This window comes from Rhineura floridana, chromosome 11, assembly GCF_030035675.1.
Source record: "Rhineura floridana isolate rRhiFlo1 chromosome 11, rRhiFlo1.hap2, whole genome shotgun sequence".
Lineage (NCBI taxonomy): Eukaryota > Metazoa > Chordata > Lepidosauria > Squamata > Rhineuridae > Rhineura > Rhineura floridana.
Window position 1 is genome coordinate 1,020,203 of NC_084490.1, and position 18,874 is coordinate 1,039,076.

An 18,874-nucleotide genomic window follows, 5' to 3' on the forward strand; every position below is an offset into this window, starting at 1 on the left:
TTTGTCGCTTGTTGCCTACAAACTCTCCACATCCCCAAGCAGGGCCAATGTGCAGCCTGCAGTGACTGCTCTGGAGAACACCAGCAGCAGAGTGCCCACAAAATGGGCAGCGTCTCTGCTGCTTTGCCCCCCCGTTCCCACCCCATACCGGTAGGCGTACAAGCAAATACACACACACACACACACATATACCAGCCTTTGCTGCTCCAGAAGCAAGTCAGCCTCCTCCTTCTCTCGACGGTATTGGGTCTCCAGATCCTGAAGTCTTTTTGGTCAGGGGGGAGCAGAAAGACAGAAACATTATATCTCTCTCCCTCAGCCACAGTCCATGGCTCCTGTAGGTGGAAGGAGCACCTTCACTCCAGGGGGACCAGTCTCCTCGCTGTTGACACGGCTGCCTTGCCAAACAGGGTCCCCCTCCACATGACAAGGGAACAGAGCTGTGATGGCAAAGGTGGGAAGCTTGGGAGGAAAAGCACCTTCAGGCAGGGAGCAGCACATCCCCAAAGAAGGGCTGACAAAGGAGCTGCCTTCCTGGAGTGCTCACTTAACCCCTCCCAAAGCTGCGCTAACCTGAAAGCCCAGAGCCCACACGAGGCCCATTCCCAGACCGGCCTCCCCCCCTTCTTTCTCCTACAGCCAGTCTTGTGCTCCAGACATCTCTGCCCCCACCTCTTCTCCATCTCCAGCTTAATGTCGATGCCTTCCTTCTCCAGCAGCTCCCGCTGAGCAAAATTCCAGTCGACCGGCTCGGCCTGGCTCTCGGCGGGGGTGTTGCGCTCCCGTTCCAGGCGCGCCTGCTCTGGGTGGTTGAAGCGGAAGACGTGGTTCTTGCCCATCACAATACGGTTGCCTTGGCGGGAAGAAAGAGCAGGGGGGGAGAGGAAGGAGACAAGTCAGCCCAGGGGGAGGAACTGGGGTGCTCTGAAGAGGCACACATTTGGGGGCATGCAAGGGGGAGGGTGTGGGAGCACCCACAGAAACTGGCAGCTGCTTCCATATCGTTTCACATGAGACAGCCCACATGTATTCATCCTGCCGAAACGCCTCATAAGTCACAAAGGAACATGGATGCACAGCTGGACTGGACAAAAGCACCCAGCCAACGGAACAGTCCTGCTGGGATGCCCACAAGCAGGACAGAAACGCAACAGCAGGACTCTTCTCCCTGCTTGGGGTTCCCGGCCGCTGGTATTCAGGGGATTTCTGCCTTCCCTCCTCCTCCATGGACCTAACTGCTCTTTTACAGCACTCTGAATGGGTGACAACACTTGTGGGAACAAATGCCTTCATTTTAGGTGTGCGCAGGGTGAAGAAGTCCTTGTTTTTATTGGTCCTGAATGTCCCCTGCAGTTTCATGGCCATGCCTAACATCATTACACCTCTGTCATGATTCCCACCCTCTTGCTTGGCTAAGAAGCCCCAAATCGCAGCTTTTTCTCAGAGGAGTCACTCCAGTCTCTTGGTCATGCTTGTCCCCCATGCTGTTTAACATCTACATGAAGCCCTTGGGAGCGGTCATCAGGAGATTTGGGGCGAGGTGTCAGCAGTATGTTGATGATAAGCAGCTCTATTTCTCCATAACATCTGAATTGGGAGAGGCTGTGCAAGCCCTGGACCACTGCCTGGATTTGGTGGTCAGTTGGATGAGGGCCAATAAACTGAATCCTAGCAAGATGGAGGCGCTGTGGGTTGGTGGTTCCCAGTTCGGATAATTGGTCAGTTGCCTGCTTTGGATGGGGTCGTACTCCCTCTGAAACAACGGGTCCGTCACTAGAGGCCCAGGTGACCTCAGTGGCTAGGAGTGCCTTTTGCCAGCTTCAGCTGGTGAGAGCTGCGGCCATCTCTGGACTGGGATACCCTGACCACTGTTGTCCACGCACTGGTAACCTCCAGGCTGGATTACTGTAATGCACTCTATGTGGTGCTGCCCTTGAGGTTGGTCCAGAAGCTGCAGCTGGTGCAAAATGCAGCAGCAAGACTGCTCACTGGGGCAGGACATCGCCAACATGTCACCCCACTGCTGAAAGAATTGCACTGGCTGCCCATTAGCTACCGGGCCAAGTTCAGGGTTCTAGTTTTGGTGTACAAAGCCCTGTACAGCTTGGAACCAGGATACCTGAACATATCGATCACTGCACTCTACAGATGAGGGCCTCCTGCAGATACCATCTTATCAGGAAGTCCATTCCACACAACATAGGAAGCGGACCTTTAGCGCAGTGGCACCTACCCTGTGGAATTCCCTCCCCTTAAATATTAGACAGGTGCCATCTCTTATCTTTTCGGTGCCTCCTGAAGACTTTCCTCTTTCAACAAGCCTTTTAAGTAGAGACCTTATCCCAGTCTGTGTCTGTGTTGGAATTGCTTCTTCAGGTGTTTTTAAAAAATTTTTAAGCTTTCTTTAGAAGATGTTTTTAAGGCTTTTTTAAAAAGATGTTTTGTTTTAATGTATTTTAAAGTCTGTTTTGTGATGTTTTAGAGCGTTTTTAGTGTTTTTACTTACTGCCCTGGGCTCCTACTGGGAGGAAGGGCAGGATATACATTTAATTAATAATAATAATTCTGGTTGCCTTTTTTTGAACCTTTTCTAGTTCTATAACTGCCTGATAGAGGGGAAGGGACCAGAACTGTACAGTACATGATATTCCAAGTGTGGCCGCGCCATACATTTGTATGATGGCAATGGGATATTTGCGGTTTTATTTTCAGACCCTTTCCCCAACGTGGAATTTGCCTTTTTCCGCAGCTGCCGCACAGTGAGTCACCCTTCTCATCCAGCCGTCCACCACAAGCCCAAGATCTTTTTCCTGGTCACTCACCGCCAGCCAGTCAGACTCCATCTGTGTATGTGTCAAGTTAGGATTTTTTTGCCCCAATTGCGCAATTGACCCCCTTTTTGCACACCTTGCACCATTCGAAACACTACCTGATCTCAGCACCATGGGCTCCAGGACCTGCTTCCCGTTGACATAGGTCTCAGCGCCCTCACAGGGCTCCAGAGTGACGACCGCTGAAAGAGGAGTGAGGCACAGATCAGGACCCAACAGGGCGGGGTGGTGGTGGGAGAAGCATAGTCTTCCACTTGCCAACTCGCTTCCTTCTCCTCCCCCCACAACAGCAAAGGCCCAGGCCTGTTACACCATGGGGGTCGCTCTGCTGGAAGGCCAAGAGGGAGAAAGGCAGCTATGGGGCAGAAAGGACCTCATATCTGGATGTGAGGAGGAGAAAGGGCAGGAAAGCCTAAAGCATGACACACAAGGGCAGGGTGGGAGGCAGGAATCTGGGCCTGCAGGTCAGTCCCAAGGTGGTTTAATATATCCCCACCTCCCTCTCCTGCAAGGACAGCAGACAATCCAATACCTGTCGGCATGTGGCCCCACAGCCAGGCCCCCCTGCTCCACGCAAGCACAGAAGAGAGGAGAGGAAGCATCATTAGTAGAGAGCGAGTCAGAATCTCACCCACAGAGGCACAGCTGGCCGTCGAGGGTCAAGGTGCCTGTGTGCTTAACACCCACACACCCTGCTCACCTTCTCCAGACTCATTGGTGACACTACGGAAGATGCAGTGTTGCTCTTTAATGAACTGTCCAGTCAGTTTGATATCCACATTTTGCTGGCCGACTCTGGGGCAGAGAAGAAAAGGGTCCGCAGGGGGCAGCAGGCAGGCACAACGGAGAGGGAGAAAGAAAAAAAGAGAGTTGTAGGTGCAGGTCAGAAGGACCCTTTTCCTTCTCCCATCCGACAAATTTAGCCCAGCCCAAAGGGTCTCACCGGGTGACACCATCCTTGATGTGGTAGAGGAGGCACTCGGACATCAGCGGATCCTCGTTCAAGTTCACCAAGTGTGGAGTCTGCATAAGACACGGCGGTTAGCGCACGCGTGCGTGTGTGTGTGTCTGTCTATAAAATCAGGGGGCACATTTTTGCATTTGTGGCTATACCATTCTTGCAAATGCATCCAAAGGGAGCAACTGGCGCCACCATGTGGCCATTACTACACACTCACTCAGTCACTGTCTCTCTGAGCTTGTCATAAAGGTCTTTTATTTAGTATAAAACCTAAGCAGAGCCTACAGAATCATGCCCCTGGCCCACCTAGTCCAGCCTCCTCTTCTCACAGTGGCCAACCAGATGCCCCAAAGGGAAGCCCACAAACAGGACACGGGCGCAAAAGCGCTCTGCCCTCCTGCTGTTTTTGGCAACTGGTAATTGGAAGCATCCTGCATCCGCCTATGGAGGCAGAGCACAGCCATCAGGGCTACTAGCCACTGGTAGGCTTTTTCCTCCATGAATTTGTCTAATCCTCTTTTTAAGCCCTCCCAGTTGGTGGCCATCACTGCCTCCTGTGGGAGCAAAGTCCACAGTTTATTTCTGCAATGTGAGAAGCATTTCTTTTGTCTGTCCTAAATCTTCCAACATTCAGCTACATTGGATGTCCACCAGTTCTAGTTTTACGAGAGAGGGAGAAAACCTTTTCTCTACTCACTTTCTCCGTGCCATGCATAATCTTATATACTTCCATCATCTCACCTCTTACTCTCCTTTCCTCTAAACTTAAAGCCCCAAATGCTGCAACCTTTCCTTATAGGGGAGTCACTCTATCCCTTGATCATTTTGGTTGCCCTTTAATGAACCTTTTCCAGCTCTACAATATCCTTTGAGGTGAGGTGACCAGAACTATACACAGAACAGTCCAAATGCAGCGGCACCATAGATTTATGTAACAACATTATGATATAGGCAGTTTTATTTTCTAATATGTTTCCTAATGATACCTAGCATGGAGTTGGCCTTTTTCACAGCTGCCGCACACTGGGTCGACATTTTCATCAAGCTGCCCACTACAACCCCAGGGTCTCGTTCCTGGTCAGTCACCACCAGTTCAGACCCTGTGAGCATATATGTGAAATTCTTGTTTGCTCCAATATGCCTAACTTCACACTTCTTTACATTGAATTGCTTTTGCCATTTTACCGCCCATTCACCTTTTGGACCTCTTCACAATCCCCTTTTGTTTTAACAACCCTGAACAATTTAGCATCATCAGCAAACTTGGCCCTCTCACTGCTCACCCCTAACTCTAGATCATTTATGAACAAGTTAAAAAGCACAGGAGGTCCCCATACCGATCCTCGGGGGACTCCATTTGCTACAGCCCTCCACTGGGAGAACTGTCCTTGTATTCCTGCTCTCTGCTTTCTGTTTCCTCGTCAGTTCCTGATCCGCAAAAGGATCTCTCCTCTTATTCCATGGCTGCTAAGTTTGCTCAGGACTCTGTGAAAGTCCTAGTACACTGTGTCAACCAAGTCACCCCCATCAGTGTGCTTACTGAAAGAACTGTAACAGGTTAGTGACACAGGACTTGCCCTTTAGACAGCAAACTCTCCACAAATTGATTTTCCCCACCTCAAAAGGTAATTGTCTAGATCTTATACAACTGAAGTACAATCTTGGAGCAAGGGGCAGCTTGTGCTGCTTTAAGGCAGTGATTGAGGACCTGCTTTGCACTCAAGGGGCCTTGGGTTCCAACCCCACCATCTCCAGTTTCAAAACGGATCAGGTAGCAAGCAATGGAAAGAAAACTCACTCTCCCTGCCTGGGACCCTGGAGAGTTGCTGCTGCTAAACTGAGGCTAAACTGAGGAGCTTCCTGTGTTGTTCTATGTCGAGTTGCAGCTCCACCAAAGTAGTCATGCCTGGGCCAGGGCGCCCACACACAGGCTTACCTTCTTGGGGGAAAAGACCCCAACAGTGCCCCCATCCTCCCGGAGAGCCACACCCATCTCTGCCAGGAGCGCCTCTCTGCAGGGAAAGGACAAACAGAAAGGACTCTTCAGATAGGAGCTTCATGCCAACCATTTCAGTGGTTTACCAAAAGGGCACGGCTGCTGAGCATGTGTGAGAATCAAAGGGATGGACTGCAAAGAAAGTTAGGCAAACCAAGCACCTGTCTTGCCACTTTGCAGAGAGCAAGGGAATTATGCAGGATGCGTTTAAGCCTTGCTTGCTTGCTATCCCGCCTTTCCTCCTGGCAGGAGCCCAGGGTGGCCAACAAAAGCACTGGCTTGAGCCAGCCACAGAAGTTCGGCTTGGCCTCCTTCTGGCTTCTGAGGGTTCATCCAACAAGTCTCAAACGGTTCCAGGTCCGATCTTTGCAGCCATGAAGAACGAGAAGCATTGTTTCCTACTAATATCTGTCTAACATCAGCCTTCCCCACCCTGGTGCCCTCCAGATGCTTTCAATTACAACTCCCACCTGTGCTGTCTGGGGCGGACGAGAGTTGTAGCCCGAAACTTCTGGAGGGCACCAGATTGGGGAAGCTGGTCTTCCCTTGCCACCGCAGACAGATAATACACCCTGCTCGGATACAAAGAAGCCGTCTTGAAGGGGAGGAGGGTGTGTATGCAGGGGAGGGGTGAATTCCACTCACCGCTCCATCCGGATGGCCTCTGTTTTCCGCAGTTTTTCCTCCCAGGTCTCATTGAGCTCAGCAATGATCTTCTCAGTCTCCTAGAATGGCAGGAAAGCAATCAGGGTGCAGGAAAAGAAAAGAAAAAACGTGGCTCTACCCTTACTTCCTATCGCTGGTTATAAGCTAGTGCCTGTGTTAGAGGAAAGGAGGGATGCCCAAAGATCAGCCTAGAGCCATCGTGGCACGTGAAGAGAGCTTGCAGCTGGGATGCGGAACCTCCACGGCGCTCTTGTTGTGGAGAAAAAGCAGGGCATGCAAGGACAAAGGGCATGAACGGACGTCTCTCATCCATCGTGGATGTGCCAGCCTGATGGGTTAGAAATGGGCACGATGACCCCCTGCTCCCCTAGGTGAGAGCCTCCATACAAGGCTCAACACCACCTGGAAGGCAGGCTAAAGCCATTCCTTTGCTGCGAGTCCAACAGAACTTCCACATACCACTTCTTGCCTTTCACAGCTGTTTGGCCCTGCAGCTTAGTGGTTAGAGTGCTGGACTAGGACCTGCGAGGCCAGGGTTCGAATCCCCCACTCAGCCATGAAGCTCACTGGGTAACCTTGGGCCAGGCACTGCCTCTCAGCCTAATCTACCTCACAGGGTTGATGTAAGGATAAAATGGAGAGGGGCGAAACAGGCATGCTACTTTGAGCTAAGATAATATATATAAATGTAATAAATATTTTTTCCCCTCTTACACCTTCTCTTTCAGCAGGAATATGCCTGCCAAAGTAACATTTTGCAAGGAGGGCTCTGGTCCACAAATGCTCCTCTCTCCCAACCTTTCAGGTGGCACAAGACGCTTGGTTGCATTTGCTACTCCAAGCGCATACGACTGCAGGCGTTTGTCAGGGATTCCAGAACAGCCAGCTGTTTATTGAAGCAGCCTGCTCTCGCTCAGGTATGCCTCAAAGCATGAAGACCGCTTGGCCCAGGAACTGTTGCTTTAGATGCCTGCGTTTATCTAGGGCAGGGGGGAACATTTCCCACCCTGAGGGCCACATTCCCCTCTAGACAACCTTCCAGGGGCCACATGACCGTGGTGGAGAAGGCCAGAGGCAAAATGCATGTAAACGCAGCCTCTGTGCAGGAGGCGAGTTTCTACACACACTCGCCCGCCCGTCCCTATGCTCCATTGGCAAGGGGTCTTGCAAGAGCTGAAGGGCACATCCCAGCCAGGCAGAAATATTTGGGGTGCGAAGGAGGGCCAGTGAGGGGGCTGGCCTGGGGACCGTCTCAAGCGCCACATTTGGCTCCCAGGGCCAGAGGCTGCCCGCCTCTGATCTAGGCTTTGCTTTTTAGAATAGGGAGTCTGTGCTGGAGGCTTCATGCTGCCATCCGATACACACTCACCCGGGAGTTACTTCTGGGTAAACATGTCCACTGCTGCGCTGCTGTTGTGGCTCTTCGTGGGTCTCCACTTTGGAGCCCACCCTGGATGGGAATCTTCTTGTTTGAGCTCTCACCTGTAGCCTCTCCATGGCTTCCTCCGTGCAGATCATCTCCTCCTCCATGGTGGGGTACTCCTCTGACTCTCCGTTGAGGGCAAGGGGCTCCAGCAGGAGTGCAGATTCTGCACTCGGGGCAAAGGGCGAGGTGGGAAGGCCTAAGCCCCCGCCCGGGTCGTCAGGCTTGGCCCCTGAAAAGAAACACACTCGTGTACGTGTGAAGCAACAGGCATTGCACACCTCCTCCATCTGCCAAGAAAACAAGCCAGGCTTTAATTTTGCAGACAGGGGCGAGCAGAAATTGTTTCTTTATCCCAGAATCTGGTATCTGTCGCACCAAGAAGGGACTGATTCAGCCTGCAACAGCCCCTCTGGGAACAGAGTCTGCAACCTGTCCCCATGGCTACTACCATCAGCCTAATTTGGGGAGTTTTTATTTTTATTTTTCCTCCTTCCCCGCCCCCCACCCCTTGCCTTGTGTAACATCTTGCCAGACAAGGAGTTCTAGAGACCTTGAGAGGTTGCCACACTTTTGTGACATTTGGTAGATCCCAATAAAGGCATTGCCCAGCAATGGATTTTGGGAGGTTTCTTCTCCTCCTCTGGGCTCTTAGATGTCTTGCACTGTTGGGAGAGATCCCCAAAGTCTTTGGCTTCCTGCAAGATCCTTGTGAGGGCTAAATTCTGTTGTTCTGTCTTAATGCTCAGCCATGGAACATACAGAGAGTGCCTTGGCTCCCTCCCTCCAGAGCACTTCCATCCTCTCACACACACCCCTACCAGCGAAGGTGGCAGCCGACAGCCCCTGGGCAGAGAGGAGGTCCCGCAGTCTGGCCACTTCTTCTTTGAGCTCCCGGATGAGCCGGGCGTTGGGATCCTCGTTGATGATGGCATTGCAACGGATCTGCTTGGTGCGGTCCGCGTAACTGGGGGGGGGGAGGTCAGAAGGTGACATCAGCAGCACTGAGAAAAAGTACCCAGAACAGCCCTGCAGCAGTGGGATCAGGCTGAAGCCCCCACCCCAGCAGCCAACCAGATGCCCCAAAGGGAAGCCCACCAGCAGCTCACAAGGGTGAATGGGCACGGCCCTTCCTGCTTGCAATGCCCAACAACTGGCACACAGAGGCGCCCTGGCTTCGACGGAGGAGGTGTCATACGGAACCTGAGAACAGCCCTGCTGGATCTGATCAAACCTCCAGTCTAGTCCAGGGTCCTGTTCTCACAGCAGCCCACCAATGACCTAGGGAGGTGGTGGGCTCTCCGACAATGGAGGCCTCCAAGAGGCAGCTGGACAGCCACCTGTCGGGAATGCTTTGATTTGGATCCCTGCATTGAGCAGGGGGTTGGACTGGATGGCCTTACAGGCCCCTTCCAACTCTACTATTCTATGATTCTATGAGATGCCCACAAACAGGACCTGAGCGCAACAGCGGCACTTTCCCCTCCTCCCATTTCCAGCAACTGGCGTTCAGAGGCACCCTGCCCCCAACAGTGGAGGGTGGGCATAGCCATCGTGGCTAGTAGCCACCAACAGCCTTATCCTCCATGGAAGCGGGCAAGTTGGTGTGTGTGTGCGCGTACATGCATGAGAGAGAGTGAGTGAGTTTGCGTGTGTGAGGAGAGAGGGAGAGCAGATATTTAGGTCTCTGATGGACTCAGCACAATAGCAGGGCAGACACTCTGGCTACCCCGGCAGGAGAGTGGGGGAGGAATGGGACTCCTGGTTCCTTTTTTAACGAAAAAAATTAACAGAGGCCAAGACAGAAGCCCACCCCCACCTCCCCGATCTGCCTTCTCAGCTCACCGGAGGGTGCTGAGCGTCTCCTCATAGTTGATGTCAGCTGGGCTGAGGGCAGCAATCATGGCTGTGCGAGAATTGCCCCCTGAGAAATAGAAAGGAGTGGGGGGGAGTGAGGAACCCAGGGGTGATGAGGGTGGACTGGAAACAGCTCTGCTTCCTAGTTGCCTTCCCTTGTAAAAGGGCGAAAACCAACTATATCAAAAACTCTTCACAGTCAACAATGTTAGGCATCACCTGAAAAAGCCTCAAGGAATCCAGAGCCCTCCCATCTCCAGCCCTACAGCCCACCCCCACGCAGCCCACCCCACCACACAGCTTCCCACAGGGGCTCCCAAAAGGGTGGCTCTTCCTTCTTTTCCAGCCCCTCTTACACACTCACCCAGGTTCTCTTTCAGCAACCACGTGAGCACCGAGTCACGGTAAGGGATGAACTCAGACTTCTTCCTCTTGTGGTTTTGCTGGGGAGGCAAGAAGGGTGAGAGGAGAGAATTCCACCCCCCCCACAGTTCCCCATCAGCCTGCACTTCTCTCCGGTGCACGGAGGAGGAGGGGGAGACACAGCAGGATAAATGAAAAGATTCAGGCAGCTGAAAACAGGCAAACTCAAGCCGTTTTTGGCTCTGCACCAGCGGGAGAGAGGGCAGAAGGGCGGAACTCCTTCAGCTGGACAAGAGCCACCCACACCTCCCCACGAGCCCCGTCTTCCACACTCTCCTGGGCTACTTGGCACAGCGCGCCAGGGCCTTGAGGGAGGCTGCTCGTAAGCGGAAAGGAGCTCAGATGGTGGGAGATCCTTCCCTGTGTATGTGGCTCCAGCTTGTCAACCGGCCGTTTTGGGGGGCCAGCAGGAGAGCAGTCCTGATTACCCCAACCCCAGACTCTGCTGCTCCTGAACCTCTGCAGCACCTGAAAGGCTGAGCAATCAAGAGAATCCTGCAGACCCAAACAAGGGGGGGGGGGAAGAGCGGCACTCACCATCTCTGCCGGGGGGGGGAAGAGCGGCACTCACCATCTCTGCCGGGGGGGGGAAGAGCGGCACTCACCATCTCTGCCGGGGGGGGGGGGAAGAGTGGCACTCACCATCTCTGCCAGTGCGGAGATGACTTTGCCCAACGTCGTCAGAGATTTGTTGATGTTGGCGCCTTCCTGGAAGGGCAGGGCGTGTGCAGAGGGTGAGTATCCCTTGCTCAGAACTAACTTCTCTCACACACCAACACACACTCTGTCTCTCTGTCCCCCTCACTCTGGGCAGGGAAGACTTAATTTAGACCCTTCCTGGAAATGCGGCAACTTCTCAATGCTTCAGGGTGAGCTCTCACCTTTAACCTCATGCCCTTGGCTCCTGACGAATCCGCCCGTTCGCTCCCAGCCAGGTCGACCAGGCTGATCTTGCTGACCTGTAAAGAGATGGGAAGGAACAACAGGCGATCTTCCTGTTCCTATTAGGGTTGGAAAATGGAAATGGGCTGCCTTCAAGTCGATTCCGACTCATGGCGACCCTATGAATAGGGTTTTCATGGCAAGAGGTATTCAGAGAGGGTTTCCCATTGCCTTCCTCTGAGGCTGAGAGGCAGTGACTGCCCCAAGGTCACCCAGTGAGCTTCATGGCTGTGTGGGGATTCGAACCCTGCTCTCCCAGGTCGTAGTCCAGGAGTTTAACCACTACACCACACTGTCCTATTAGGGTGAGGGCCCCCTTTATCACTTTCTGTAACAGTTGCTGGAACTTAAGATGCCAAAATGGCAGGATACCAGATACATTTTCTTCAGTTATGGATTTCAGATGTTCCAAACACACCCAATGCAGTGTTGCTCATTCGTTGTCCCCGAGTGAGACTCTGATGCAGCATTAAGAACACATTATGTTTCTTAGCAGAAGAGCAAAATGTCAGTAGTAGCCAAGCTGCATGTAAATCCTGGTTTGAAGGACCACACTTTACCCTGGATATAATCAGACTGAGATTCTGGATTTCAGAAAACAAGAAAGATGGCATTTATCGTAGGACATAAATACAGGATAGGAAAGATCCCTAGTTCTAGCTAACTAGAGTTGGAGATGCAAAGAATCCTGCTTGCTCGTTCATCTCCGTAGGGGAAAGAGAGAGAGAGAGAGAGAGAGAGAGAGAGAAAGGAAAGACACGTCCCTTCCTCTTTTCCTACCTTGGGAGAGGACGTGTCTTTCCTTTGTCTCTCTCTCTCTCCTACGGAGATGAACGAGCAAGCAGGATTCTTTGCATCTCCAACTCTAGTTAGCTAGAACTAGGGATCTTTCCTATCCTGTATTTATGTCCTACGATAAATGTCAGCTTTCTTGTTTTCTGAAATCCAGAATCTCAGTTGAGGGAGGAGAAGGAAATGAGGTCAGCAACCCCTACCAATAGCCGTTTTCATCATGCTGCCAAGGGTCCAAGAGAGCAGGCAACTCATGCTTGCTAAGTCGAGGGTGCAAGAACACACACAGGCAATATGTGGCAGGAACAGAGACTGGGCTGTGCCCATTTCACAGAAGAACCTGCTCCCCGCCTGCCGGCTGCAGCAATCTCACCTTCTCTGTGTCAAGGTCTGTGAGTTCATCGTGTCGCCGTTGCGTGAACACGATAGTGAAGACTGCATGAGAGCGGCTGCTAGTTTCGTTCATGTTGGTGGCCGCAACAGTTCTGGAAACGGGAGTGTTCAGGTGTGAGAAAGAGGAAGTCTCCCTTCTCCTCTCCTGACTGGCCAAAAACTCAGGCTCACACCCTCTCCCTCCCCGTCACTGGAGCGCTTTCTCTTCCAAAAGAAGTCAGACCTCCCCGGAATCTCCCAGCCCAGGATCCCTTCTCAAAGGCCCGTCTCCTCTCAGAGCTAAGAGGAAAATCCCACAAGTCCCTCTGGTACAATCCACGTGTGGCCAATGCAGTTAGTGCTGAAGAACTGCTTCTCCATGGCTGGCCTTCAGGTCACCCTGGCATCATCCTAGGCAGATGCCATTCAAGCAGTTCATCCCACAGACATGTTGCAAGACGGCAGCCTTTGCCAACCTGATGGGAGTTGTAGTTCAAAACATCTGGAGGGCACCCAGCTGCGGAAGGCTGCAATAAAGGGGCAGGAAGGAGGGCCTGCCCCCCAGCACAGCACTGGTATACTGGCAGCAATGCTGACTTCCCATTTCCTCTTCACCACCCCGCCAAACATCTTGCTGGCAGACATCAGGACTCCTGGGTCCTGTGGTCAACAGAGGGTGTACCTGGCTTTATTTCCGCAGTCCATGAGGTCAGCGACGTCTTCGTAGGAAGTGACTGCCAGCTTGGAGAGATCTTCGACGTAGGGGCCCATGATGGGATGCTCCCGCACACGCAGGTTCCCGCGGCTTTTGGGGTTCAGGAGGTCGCGCACACGCTCACAATAGATTTCCATGTAGCTTACCTGGCAAGACAGGCAGGCCAAGCTATCAAAAAGAAGGGCAGGCACGAAAGGCCAGAGATGCCTGGGGAAGGGGGCAGGACTTACCTCCACAGAGTAAGAGAGGTTGGGGCAATTGTTCTCATCTACTCGGGCAAAGAGATCTTCACAGAGCTGGAGAGAAAGAAAAAGGGAGGGAGAAGATCAGGCCCCCGAGGGGCCCAGTCGTGGTGGAGGCAGAAGCGGCTTTAATTCATCCAGACACAGGGCCTCTTCAGACCGGCTGGGTTTTTTGCAAGCGTATTCTTCTGAAACACATGGCTTACACAATCATAGTGTATTACTAGTGGATTTATACTGGACAGTCCACACATCACTCCACTTCCTTAGTCATTCTGCAATACTTCCCCCAATGTTATTGAATTATTCCTGCCTGTAGGGGCCCATCTCGTGCTAAAAGGGGAACAAAAAAAATCAAACTGGGACATTTGTGTCATTAAAAAAAAGTTACAGGATTTTAGCAGGAAGCTACAGGGCAGTGCACCGACTGGAAGTGAAGTGAACTGAAACCTTTGCAGACACAAACAGTACGGAAAGTGGGATTGCATAGAACTACCCCGATGCCATCATGAATGCAGAACAGAAAGGACGTCTGGAGGGGCCCATTCAGTAGTGCCAGGGAAGGAGGAGGGCAACTCAGAACGTGAGGAAGAGGGTATCATCTTTCCTCTTGAAGGTGAAGAATGGATGGGCTGCTTGGGAGAACAAACGCGGACTGCAGAGCCAACCATGCACGGGCAACGGGAGTGCTGGTGGCAGCTAATAGCCACAAAAGAGAACCAGAGGTCCATATTCATGGGAGGGGGAGGAGAGGAAGGAAACCCCTCTGAGGCTCCGAGAAACTGTGGTGAGCCATCTCCATCGTACGCAACAGCCAGAGACATAGCGCTAGGGAAAACAGGCCTCCCTCCCTCCAGCAGCCCCTTGAATCCACAGCCTTCTCCCTACCAGGCATACCTGTGGTATGATGCCTTCCTGGCCTTTGTCCTGTTTGCCCATCATTGTGTAGGACTTGCCCGCCCCCGTCTGCCCGTAGGCAAAGATGCAGACATTGTAGCCCTCAAAGGCGTGAAGCAGCATCTCTTCACCAATATCTTTGTAGACCTGCTTTTGGGAAGCGAAGTTGGGGTCTTCCTCCTAGAAGACAAAAGCCATCACTGCACCGGGTTCAAGGGGCTACAGCCGCTGCTGTCCCAGCTCCAGTCCCAAGGGCTGCCAACCTCCTAAGCCAGCCTTCCCGAAGTCCAGGACTATAACTCCATCAGCACCTAGCCAGTAGAGCCGTGTGAGGCTGGGGCCAAGGGAAGCTGTAGTCCAAAACGTCTGGAGGAGGACACCAGGTTGAGGAAGGCCATACCGATTCACCAACCAGGGGGCCTGGTACAACTGATGGTCTCACACATGTTTCTCGACCCCTCCCCTCCCCTCCCCCTGGAAACTTACCGAGGTATGAGACCAGTAGGAATAGTCAAAGGTGAAATTCTTGAGGGCATCTTTTGCCTGCTTGGGACTGGCAATACCTGAGGAGAAGGGAGGTGTCAAAGGACTGAAGAGCTCAGCCAGATGGAAGATGCCGGAGCACCACCGCCATCAGAGGGCTGCCAAAAGCTCCCTGCAGCCGTTATGGCTGCAGGGAGTGGGTGCTTTGTATGTCTTGATGAATTGCATGCATTTTTATATGAATGTGTTATTGTAATAATGTATTTATGTTTCTTAATGTGTTGTAAGTTGCCTGGAGACCTCTGAGCAAGGAGGAAGTAACAAGCAAACAGTAATCGTCATCCGTTGTGAGGGTAAAGAGGGCAGCAAAATTTTTCTGTTCACAAAAAACTAAGCTGTATGTCTTACGATCAACAACCTTAGCATTCTGGCACGAGGCCCACTGTCAGTGGGGCTGCAAGGTTTTTATCAAGCGACCAGTTAGATTTTTATCATTAGTTAAAACTGCAAGGGTTTACAGGTGTGGCTGGGATTATATGCTTCCTTGCCCTTCCCTGTGCCACCTCCGAGGAAGAAGAACGGGTCACTTTTCCTTCCAGCATACATCTCAAACATACACTGCACATATTTTGCACTTAGGTATGGTTTTCCATGTAGAATTTAAGGAGAGTGCTGACCTTAGAGGACAAGAGAGCAGCCCCCTGCAGCAGCAGCAACAGGCCATAACCCTCCCCTCCTTAAGTCCAGCATCATGCTTGCCACTGTGGCCAGCCAATGGAGGAAACCCACAAGCAGCCCCCAAGGGCAACAAGCCCTCCCCTACAACTGGCACGTTCAGTGGCACATAGTCTCTGAACAGGACAGTGTCTTTTAGACAGAGACAGAGAGATTTTTAAAAAATATTTGTATGCAGCTTCTCATCACCAGGTGACCTCAAAGCGACTTCCATATCAAGGTTCTTAATGATATGTACTTATTTTTATCTGGAAGCCGCCTTGAGTTCCAGTTTGGAAAAAGGGCGGGGTATAAATAATGATAATGATGATGATGATGATAATAACAACAACTGGAACGGGTGATTGCCGGCCAGCTCCAGGGGCTCTTGGATGACACTGATTATCTTGATCCATTTCAATCCGGTTTTAGGCCCGGTTTTGGCACCGAAACAGCCTTGGTCGCCCTGTATGATGACCTTTGTCGGGAGAGGGACAGGGGGAGTGTGACCCTGTTGATTCTCCTTGATCTCTCAGCTGCTTTTGATACCATCGACCATGGTATCCTTCTGGGAAGACTCACGGAGTTGGGAGTTGGGGGTACTGCTTGGCAGTGGCTCCGCTCCTACTTGGTGGGTCGTCACCAGAAGGTAGTGCTTGGGGAACATTGCTCGATACCCTGGACTCTCCATTGTGGAGTCCCGCAGGGATCGGTACTGTCCCCCATGCTTTTTAACATCTACATGAAGCCGCTGGGTGCGGTCATCAGGAGTTTTGGGGTGCGTTGTCATCAGTACGCTGATGACACGCAGCTCTATTTCTCCTTTTCATCCTCTTCAGGTGAGGCTGTTAACGTGCTAAACCGTTGCCTGGCCACGATAATGGACTGGATGGGAGCTAACAGACTGAAGCTCAATCCAGACAAGACCGAGACACTGTTGGTGAATGCCTTCTCTGCTCAGATGGTGGATGTTCATCCTGTTCTTGATGGGGTTACACTCCCCTTGAAGGAACAGGTTCGTAGCTTGGGAGTTCTTTTCGATCCTTCCCTCTCTCTTGAGGCCCAGGTGGCCTCGGTGGCACGGAATGCTTTTTACCATCTTCGATTGGTAGCCCAGCTACGTCCCTATCTGGACAGTGACGACCTCACTTCAGTTGTTCATGCTCTGGTAACTTCTAGATTGGACTACTGCAACGCGCTCTACGTGGGGCTGCCCTTGAAGACTGTTCGGAAACTACAGCTAGTCCAGAATGCAGCGGCCAGATTGTTGACGCGGACCAGAAGGTCCGCTCATATAACACCTGTTCTGGCCCGTCTGCACTGGCTTCCTTTTTGTTTCCGGGCTAAATTCAAAGTGCTGGTTTTGACCTATAAAGCCTTACACGGCATGGGACCACAATACCTGGTGGAGCGCCTCTCCCAATATGAACCTACCCGTACACTGCGCTCAACATCTAAGGCCCTCCTCCGAGTACCATCCCATTGAGAAGCTCGGAGGGTGATGACTAGAACCAGGGCCTTTTCTGTGGTGGCCCCCGAACTGTGGAATAGTCACCCCGATGAGGTGCGCCTGGCGCCGACGCTACTATCTTTTCGGCGCCAGGTGAAAACCTTTTTATACTCCCAGGCATTTTAAAGTGTATTTTAAACAGCATTTCTGTATTTTGGAAGTTGTTTGGTTCGTTATTGTTTGTTTGTTTTGTCTCTTGATTTATTGTATTTATATATTGTGCTTGTTTTTATCTTTTTGTACACCGCCCAGAGAGCCTCCGGGCTTAGGGTGGTATATAAATTAAATAAAATTAAATTAAATAAAATTAAATTAAATAAACAACAACAACAAAATAATATAATAATAATAAACTACAAGTATCAATAACAACAGCACAAAATACCATAAAACAGGCTAAAATCTCAACTCTGCAAAATCTAGAGAAAACAAGACTTTCCTCTCCTCCCAGGCATTTTAGCATGTGTTTTAAATTGTGTTTTAAATTGTTTTTAAAAGATGTGTTTTTAAATTTGTATATTTGTTTATAATGCTTTTAGTTATTGTAAACCGCCCAGAGAGCTTCGGCTATGGGGCGGTATATAAATGCAATAAATAAATAGATAAATAGATAAACAGATAAATAAAGAGAGAGAGAGAGAGAGACAGAGAGAGACAGAGAGAGAACAGGAATACCTCTCCTGTTCTGCATCCCCCATGGGAATATAGACAGCTGCCTTATACCGTGTCAGTCCATCGTCCCATCTAGCATTGCCTGCACTGACTGGCAACTGGTCTCCAGAGTTTCTGGCAGGGAGTCTCTCTCCCATGCCTGCTTGGAGATGCCACTGGGGACTGGACCGGGGCCTTCCACACGCACTGCAGGGCCCTTCCGGGCTTGGCCCCTTGACTGCTGCCTTTGCCTGCCTGCATCCAGTCAGGTGCTCCCGTTTTAAGCACTCCTGGCCCTTGGCTGCTGCTTCATGCTGGGAAGAGCCTGGCACCTGCACCCTCGCCACCCCGTTTGAAACACAGATTCATTACATTTAGCCAGAGTCAAAGCCAGCCTGTGAACTCTGTGGCTGGCACAAGGAGGAGGAGGAGGAGGAGGAGGAGGTCAACAGAAAAGATGGCAAGGTTTGCTGCCCATCTCCCACTACCAACTCAGGGGCCATCAGCATGGGCCAAGGAAGAGGAGGGGGTTGGTCTCTCTTTGGTAGTGTTGCTGACAGAAGGCAGCAGGGGGTTCCTTAACCAAAGAAATAAAAAGCTATGGTAGTTGGTGGGCTTTAGGAATTTCCAATACACAGTCAAACAGAATGCCCAGGTCTCTTTATTTTTTAATATTATTATTTATTAAATATATATCCCGCCCTTCCTCCCAGTAGGAGCCCAGGGCAGAAAACAAAAACACTAAAAGCACTCTAAAACATCGTCAAATTAAAATATATTAAAACAAAACACCTTTACAAACTTTTTGAAAAAATTAAAAAAACATATTAAAAAGCAATTCCAACACAGACTGGCATAAGGTCTCAACTTAAAAGGCTTGTTGAAAGAGGAAGGTCTTCAGTAGGCGCCGAAAAGATAACAGAGATGGCGCCTGTCTAATATTTAAGGGGAGGGAATTCCACAGGGTAGGTGCCGCCACCCTAAAGGTCCGTTTCCTATGTTATGCAGAACGGACCTCCTGATAAGAAGGTATCTGCAGGAGGCCCTCACCTGCAGAGCGCAGTGATTGACTGGGGATACAAGGGATAAGACGGTCTTCCAGGTATCCTGGTCCCAAGCTGTATAGGGCTTTGCACATCAAAACCAGAACCTTGAACTAAGCATGGTAAGTTCCCAATAGTGTGCATATGGGTTAGAGAGTACTGAAAGTGCACACCATCACATATCAGAAAAGTATGAAGACCCAGTAGCTGACCTTTTTTAAAACAAAAATTAAATTTATTTACTACATTTCTATCTTGCCTTTCCTCCAAGGTGTGTACATGGCTCCTCCTTCTCCATTTTATACTCACAACTATCCTGTGAGGTATGTTAGGCTGAGAGATTGGGACTGGCCCAA

General features: G+C 51.2%; 1 protein-coding gene across 2 annotated transcripts in view; it reads right to left on the reverse strand.

Annotated features, from left to right (window-relative positions):
* The window catches only part of KIF1C (kinesin family member 1C), a 43,935-nt gene that overhangs the window by 4,802 nt on the left and 20,259 nt on the right, over positions 1–18,874 (reverse strand). For both annotated transcript variants that reach the window (XM_061590846.1, XM_061590847.1), the window contains exons 3-20: positions 14,604–14,680; positions 14,118–14,297; positions 13,209–13,274; positions 12,946–13,124; positions 12,265–12,376; positions 11,039–11,116; positions 10,800–10,865; positions 10,099–10,177; positions 9,723–9,801; positions 8,699–8,844; positions 7,937–8,109; positions 6,434–6,513; positions 5,729–5,804; positions 3,775–3,854; positions 3,532–3,626; positions 2,930–3,013; positions 673–853; positions 193–265 (exon numbers count right to left, since the gene is read on the reverse strand). In XM_061590846.1, coding sequence (XP_061446830.1) covers positions 193–265; positions 673–853; positions 2,930–3,013; positions 3,532–3,626; positions 3,775–3,854; positions 5,729–5,804; positions 6,434–6,513; positions 7,937–8,109; positions 8,699–8,844; positions 9,723–9,801; positions 10,099–10,177; positions 10,800–10,865; positions 11,039–11,116; positions 12,265–12,376; positions 12,946–13,124; positions 13,209–13,274; positions 14,118–14,297; positions 14,604–14,680 — 1,904 coding nt within the window. The remainder of the gene's footprint in view (positions 1–192; positions 266–672; positions 854–2,929; positions 3,014–3,531; positions 3,627–3,774; positions 3,855–5,728; positions 5,805–6,433; positions 6,514–7,936; positions 8,110–8,698; positions 8,845–9,722; positions 9,802–10,098; positions 10,178–10,799; positions 10,866–11,038; positions 11,117–12,264; positions 12,377–12,945; positions 13,125–13,208; positions 13,275–14,117; positions 14,298–14,603; positions 14,681–18,874) is intronic.